Source organism: Cynoglossus semilaevis, chromosome 10, assembly GCF_000523025.1.
Source record: "Cynoglossus semilaevis isolate Cse_v1.0 chromosome 10, Cse_v1.0, whole genome shotgun sequence".
NCBI classification, from domain to species: Eukaryota; Metazoa; Chordata; class Actinopteri; order Pleuronectiformes; family Cynoglossidae; genus Cynoglossus; species Cynoglossus semilaevis.
This window is the reverse complement of record NC_024316.1, coordinates 2318691-2325788: the sequence shown is the minus strand read 5'-3', so window position 1 is coordinate 2325788 and position 7098 is coordinate 2318691. Positions and strand designations below refer to the sequence as shown.

Here is a 7098-nt window from a genome sequence, read left to right as displayed (position 1 = left end):
ATCCATCCATCCATCCATCCATCCATCTATCTAATCGAGGTGTTACTATAACACATTTAAATATTTATTAATGACAGTAATCCTAATCCCAGTAACCCCACTGTCTTCAGGTACATTGGAGCCCTGGGAGCCCGCGTCATCTGCGACAACATCCCAGGTCTGGTGAACAAACAGCGTCAGCTGTGCCAGCGTCACCCCAACATCATGCAGGCCATTGGTGAGGGCACCAAAGAGTGGATCAGAGAGTGTCAGCACCAGTTCAGGCACCATCGCTGGAACTGCAGCACGCTAGACCGAGACCACACCGTGTTTGGACGAGTCCTCTTGCGAAGTGAGTCGCTACCTTTCAAAACTCCCACCTAAACGCTCAATTAAATCCATCCATCCATCCATCTATCTATCCATCCATCCATCCATCCATCCATTTTCCACACCCTGTCCTTCTTTTCTTCTTTTCCTCTTAGTGTTTCTTCCTTAACCACCTTAACTCTAGCTCCTTTATTCTTTCCCCCTGGAAATCCAACTCTTTCTCTGCTGTAACTTCTGACATGAGTTATACGTCCACTATGTGCAAAAGAAGCCTAACTGAATTACAGTAAAACTTTTGCAAAAACTAACCTAAATGTTCAACATATACATTAAAGGCCTGACTTCACAAGCATCGTAGGGCGACTTTCAGATATTTTATGGACATTTTTTTTGCTCCAAGGCACCGAACAGTAACGACCATGGAATAGAAAACCGTTTCGTTCTGTCGTGGATGTTTTTGAGGCACCGAACAGTAACGACCATGGAATTTCGTTCTGTCGTGGATGTTTTTATGGAAAACATCAGATGAAAAGCAACTGTGCCGAAGCAAACACTTTGTCTGACTATATCTGAGCAGACAAGTTAGGATCGGAGGGAAGTGAAAGGGAGAAGAGACTAGCAGGACCATGGCGGATCACGGGGTGGTAACACCAGTCTGGTTCCGATTAATGGGATATCAAAGTCTTTGAACAATTTATGTGAGTGTAGGTAAAAGCTTTAGTTAGTAACAGAATTAGTAACACGATATGTAAACAGTGAAACGTCTCATAGAGGCACAGACACGGACACAAAGCTTGTCCAAAAAAACCCCAAAAACTTCAAAGTGAGTATGCAGCGGAATTCCAGACACTTGGAACTGAGAGAAAAACTGACCGCTGTGTTATTTCCAAATCTGACTTTTTGTCAGAATGAGTCGACGTGACAAAAAAAAATCCGTGATCTAAACAGTACAAATGTTGAGATCACAGTTCCTCAAGTGTAGCTGATCAGTCAATCACTGATCTGGACCTGTTCAGTCCACGGGCAGGCCTTGATTACTGGTCACAGGAAAGCAGCCTCACCTATGACAGCCTCCTGGAAGGATGCTGCAAGCTACATTTAAAATCATTATCAAAACGCCTCTAAACTGCCCAAAATAGCTAGTAATAGCTTACTCAATGGGATTCCACTGTTCCACTTCATTCTGTCTGCCTTCTGTATTGGGTTTTTTTTTATATTGATTCTTTTTGTCTCCTATAATAATAATAATAATAATAATAATAATAATAATAAGTTATTGTTATTATTATTAGTAGTAGTAGTAGTGGTGGTAGTAGTAGTAGTAATAGTAGTAGTAGTATTAGTAATAATAGTAGTAGTAGTAGTAGTATGAGTAGTAGTATTGGTATTATTATTATAAGTGTACTGTCATTAGGAATCAACATCTTGCACTCTGCGTTTATTTTATATACGAAAAAAAGAAAAAACAAAACAACTTTAAAACAGCTAACTGTTAAGACCTGCCCTCAATTCTGTACTGTCCTTGCTAACTGCTAACTGTGACCCTGAGCACCTCTTCACGTTGTACCTCTCCCTCAGGCAGCCGCGAGGCAGCATTTGTTTACGCAATCTCCTCGGCGGGCGTGGTGTATGCATTGACTCGTGCGTGCAGCCAGGGGGTGCTAAGGACGTGCCACTGTGACCCGCATAAGCGTGGACAGACCAGCGACGACAGCGGAGAGTTTAGCTGGGGTGGCTGCAGTGAGGATGTCAACTACGGCATCAAGTTCGCCAAATCCTTCATCGACGCTAAGGAGAGGACGGAGCGAGACGCACGGGCCCTCATGAACCTGCACAACAACCGCTGCGGGCGAACTGTACGTGTCCGTGTGCATGCTAGCAGCTACAGTTGCTGGTCCACAGCTAGCTTCTGCTGTCAGAAATAACAAGTGATTATCTTTTCGTCTCAAAAACTTGTTACCAGTATACAAACATACATGTGACAAAAGGGTAAACATAGTCTGGTTAATTTTAACAACGATTCTTTTTCTATGTTTTATAATTTGCACTCTTTAGACGTGGAGATTTTTTTGTGAGCTCTCAGGGACGATATTCATAGATATTCATGACTGTGTAATAAAAAACCTTTTAATTAATCATATTAAGAAACTTATCTGCATGGACTTTGTTATAAGGCAATAAACCGTTTTTTAAGCGGGCCACTCAAAATGACTTGGCGGGCTGCATTTGGCCCCCGCACCTTGAGTTTGACACACGTGCAATAGAGAGTGTTTTCAATCAGTGCTACATACAACGACATTGTAAAACCTGCATCGGCATGATGTTAATTCTTCATATTGAAATACTTCTCCCTCCGTTTCTGTCTTCTTTGTTGTTGTTGTTGTTGTTTTAGGCGGTGAAGCGTTTCCTGAAGCTGAAGTGTAAATGTCACGGCGTCAGCGGCTCCTGCACACTACGAACGTGTTGGATGGCCATGTCTGACTTCAGGAAGACGGGCGACTACCTGAAAAAGAAATACAATGGCGCTGTGGAAGTGACAATGAATCAGAATGGTACAGGCTTCACTGTGGCCAACAAGGCCTTCAGGAAGGTGACCAAAAATGACCTGGTCTACTTTGAGAACTCTCCAGATTACTGCATTCAAGACAAAGCAGCAGGTGAGAAGAGGTCCTGCAGTGTGCAGTGATGGATTACACCCACCGTGTGTGTGCGTGTCGGTGTGTACCCGGGCGTGACTTTGTGTATGTTTGTGTGTGATGTCTGGATGGAAGTGAATATTGTTGTAGCCTGAGGACATGCTGCTTGCATGCATGACCTTCAGACCTCTGTCTGTTTCTGTCAACACAACCACGGAAAACAGACACACAATACAGACACTAACAAAACACAGATTTACGCACACACCCACACAGTTTTTCCTCACACACAGCTACGGTCGTAGCCAAGTCACTTAAGTTGAGTCTACAGCAGGCGCGGTCCCACAATTGTCCTAAAATTGAACAGGGACATGTAAAAGTCATGCATAAAGGCTAAAATGCTAAAAATGCTTTTATCGTTCTCTACGCCATCTATTGGGGAAATGTAGGTATTGCAGGCAATAGAAATATAATGATAATATAAATGAATCATATCATTTGAGAAAGCCTGGCGGGCCGGATTAAAAAGCTGAACGGGCCACATCCGGCCCCCGGGCCTTAGTTTGCCCATGCCTGGTCTGCAAGGACTTGAGTTTGACTGCACATCATCATAGTAACATTATCTGGTTCTATGGAGGTTGACTAACATTTGGCCTATTACTAATGTGGGTCAGAATTGGACTGAAGTTTATTAATAACAACAAATTTGAGATGGTAAAAAAATAAACTTAAAAATTTGAGTTGCTAAAGATCTTTCTTTGGCCAGAGTACATTGGTTTAAATTTGCCCCCTAGAGCGCTAAAAGATTTTAGTAAATTATTACGTTTGTTTAGCAAAAAAAAATTATTAACATACATGTTTTCAGCGCTGTCAAAAATCATTTCGCGCTAGCTAGCTCCATGCTAACGTGAGGAGCGTAGCGGCTTGATAACAGACGCGAAACGCAAGGTCTACACAGGTAAAGACGCTGTCGTGTCAAAGTTGGACCTGCCATACAAGGTGCATTCAGGTACCATTGGAAACTTGAGAAGCCGATGATCACAACGGTTGAGAACAAATGGTTATTTAAGAAAACATAAAAAATAATTTGATTTTTTTTTTTTAACCTTCTTGCTGGAATTACATAAAAAATAATTTGATTTTTTTTTTAACCTTCTTGCTGGAATCCACACCAAAACTTGAGAGCAGAAGGAACACATTTTTAAAAAGTCGACCCCTCCTTCTCTCTCCGTCTCTGTCTCTCTGTCTCTGTCTCTCTGTCTTTCTCTCTCTGTCGATCACAGCCTTCTCGTTGTCTGTCTCTTTGAATCACGCGCATCTGCAGGGCACAGTGGGCCTCAGAGTAAGAGAGTCTGTCTGTCTGTCACGCTCCACTATCCATTTAGCGCACACACACAGACACACTCGCTGTCTTCAAAGGCAGCAGCGCTTCATGGGAAACCCATGTAACTCTACCAACACTGCATACTTGTGTGTCTGTTGTTTTTTTGCTGTGCTGTGCTTTGCTCGGTGTGATTGGTCACAGCTACTCACACCAAACAGCAGCACTAATCTCTGCTAATCTTTGCTAATCCTTGTGGGGATGAGTGTGAAACACAATATAATGTGTCACAACATAAGGTAATAACCAAATGACGTGCAACCTCGGACCAATAATGAAAAGAAGAAAAAAAAGAAAAAAAAGAAAATCACCCATTCGGCAGTTATTGAAGGCAAAACATTTGTCGCTAATGTGTGTGAGTTTTTGTTTTTTGTGGCTGTAACGTTTGAGTCCTTTCAGATGTGCCTCGACAACAAGACAAACACTGGTGGTTTTGTGCTTAAGTTGAGCAACACATATACTGTACACCCGTTGTGTCACCAGAATGGAGTGCCTTTGCGATAAAGCTACTGTCTGAAGGACTATACAACTTCCGAACACTTTTTTCTTTGTACTTGCCTCTACTGCCAGTCACGAACGGTTGTTATAAAATGCCAAAAAACAAATCTAATTTTTCTAAGTCACATGTACCAGTATATTCATCTTTTCAGCAGCAAAGCTTAATCCAGAAATATCGTATTTTCCGGACTATATGTCGCAATTTTTTTTTTCATCCTTTTGGCTGGGTCTGCGACTTATACTCAGGTGTGGCATATATATTTAAATATATAATTTCACATGTTTGTTATTTTCACACTCGCAGCTTCTAGGGGGCACTCTAGGCTTGCGTACCAGTATCTGCTACTCCTGTACCACTGAAAATGTACATGTTCATTATTTTCACATTTACAACCTCTAGAGGGCACTCTAGTCTTGTGTACCAGTATCTGCTAATCCTATAAGTCGCACTTTTTTTGCGACTTATATATGGTTTTTTTATCTTCTTCATTATGCTTTTTTTCGCTCCTGCGACTTATACTCCAGAGCAACTTATAGTCCGGAAAGTACGGTATCTTTATTCTCACTCTTGATTTTGTTTTCTACCCGTAGGTACCCTGGGAACTGCGGGGCGAGTCTGCAACAGGACTTCCCGCGGAACAGACGGCTGTGAGGTCATGTGCTGTGGGCGGGGCTACGACACCACCTTAGTCAAGCAGATCACCAAGTGCGAGTGCAAGTTCAAGTGGTGCTGCTCAGTGGAGTGTAAAGACTGCGAGGAAGCCGTGGACATTCACACATGTAAGGCCCCTAAACGGGCTGGACTGTTGGACCAGACATGAAGACACATTCCCCATATACCACCCCCTATAATGCAACCTCACCCCTTTATCCCCCTACTGGAAGAACATCCTCCGGAGCCTGGAATTCTGGGATGTTGTCTGAAAAAGTGGTCCCTTCATCCCCACCTCCATTCATCATTGCATGGCTTTTCTACTTGTCTCTGTGAAAAAAAAAGCACTAGAATCCAGTACCCAATAATATGAATTTATACCCATAATCCCTGTGTGTGAACGGCCCGATTCTGAACCACTGGGATCCAACGATGGACAGTTGAACCTGTGACCGGTGACTGGGCGTTTGTCGTCAATTTCTTGTGTATTTTCCTGAGTTTGCTGCTTTCATTACACATTTTACACGAACTGAGCCTTAAGCATATCCAGTATTATCACACCAGTACCATTTACTCACACCCTTTTTACTCTGCGGGGAAATACACTATAATTTCCACCTAAAACTGAACTGGGTTCAAATTGTGAAAGAAGCTTTCGACAAGTGCACTTTGAGAAGCAGATGTTTGGACATGGTTTGTTCAAACGGGAGTCTAGATGAAGAAACTACCAGAGAACATGAAGATGGATGGGTGGGAGACAAATTTGACAGATGGTTTGTGGAACTCTAAACATCAAGAATGAAAAAAAAGGCTGTTTTAAAAGTGATTTATTTAATTGTAACGTGTTTATTTTCTCATCAGCGAATGAGGCTGCACTACGGTGACTGACACGAGGAGAGAGAAGAACTGTTATCACTCATATCACCATTATCACCATTATCACTATTATCACCTATAGCAGTGTTACAGACCCGGATTTTCTGTGATGAATCGGGAAAGTAAGAACAGAGCGCAGATACAGAGCGAGTCCACGTGAAGACTGGTATTTGTTTAGGTCTTCAGGTTTTACTTACTTTCCAGTACTCTTATTTAACCATAACTGTAAAGACTTGTTGTGGCAGCAGGAGCCAATCAAAACACAGCCAGCTTTGTGGGCAGCCTGAGGAACCACCATTTCAGCATTAAGTGCTTGGAACTGTTTAGTACAATTGAAGTAAATGTTTCCTGATCAAAAGGTTCCATTGTTCCACGTACAAGCCAAGGTCTTGTAATTTCATATTTGTATTTCAAATAAAATGCAGCCAGCTATCACACAATCACAGAGCGGTGAGTCACTCGTACGACTTTTTCATGTCCAATACCGAGATCGCAACTTGGAGTATCTACCTATACCGATATCCGATACCTTTTTTCCTCTTCGAGTGTCACGCAAAGATAAATTGAGATCTTGGGCTTGGGTATCGGATCGGATGGGCTGTAGTGTTATTTCTTCGATTTTCAATCCTGAAATCTTCATCAATATCGGGCTAATACCGATCCTTGGTATTGGATCGAGTCATCCCTTGTGAGAAGGCTTGTTGATGATCCTTGGAGCACGGAAATAGAGTACTTTGACTTATGAA

The 7098-nt window shown here is 42.3% G+C and overlaps 1 protein-coding gene across 1 annotated transcript in view; it reads left to right on the top strand.

The window, feature by feature from the left end:
* Nucleotides 1-7090, top strand: part of LOC103384543 (protein Wnt-2b-A-like) — a 10981-nt gene extending 3891 nt beyond the window's left edge. Inside the window, exons 2-5 of the mRNA XM_008318097.3 lie at nucleotides 111-331; nucleotides 1888-2165; nucleotides 2702-2966; nucleotides 5416-7090. Of these exons, the coding sequence (XP_008316319.1) occupies nucleotides 111-331; nucleotides 1888-2165; nucleotides 2702-2966; nucleotides 5416-5645 (994 nt within the window). The 3' untranslated portion in view covers nucleotides 5646-7090. The remainder of the gene's footprint in view (nucleotides 1-110; nucleotides 332-1887; nucleotides 2166-2701; nucleotides 2967-5415) is intronic.
* The last annotated feature ends 8 nt before the right edge of the window (nucleotides 7091-7098 follow it).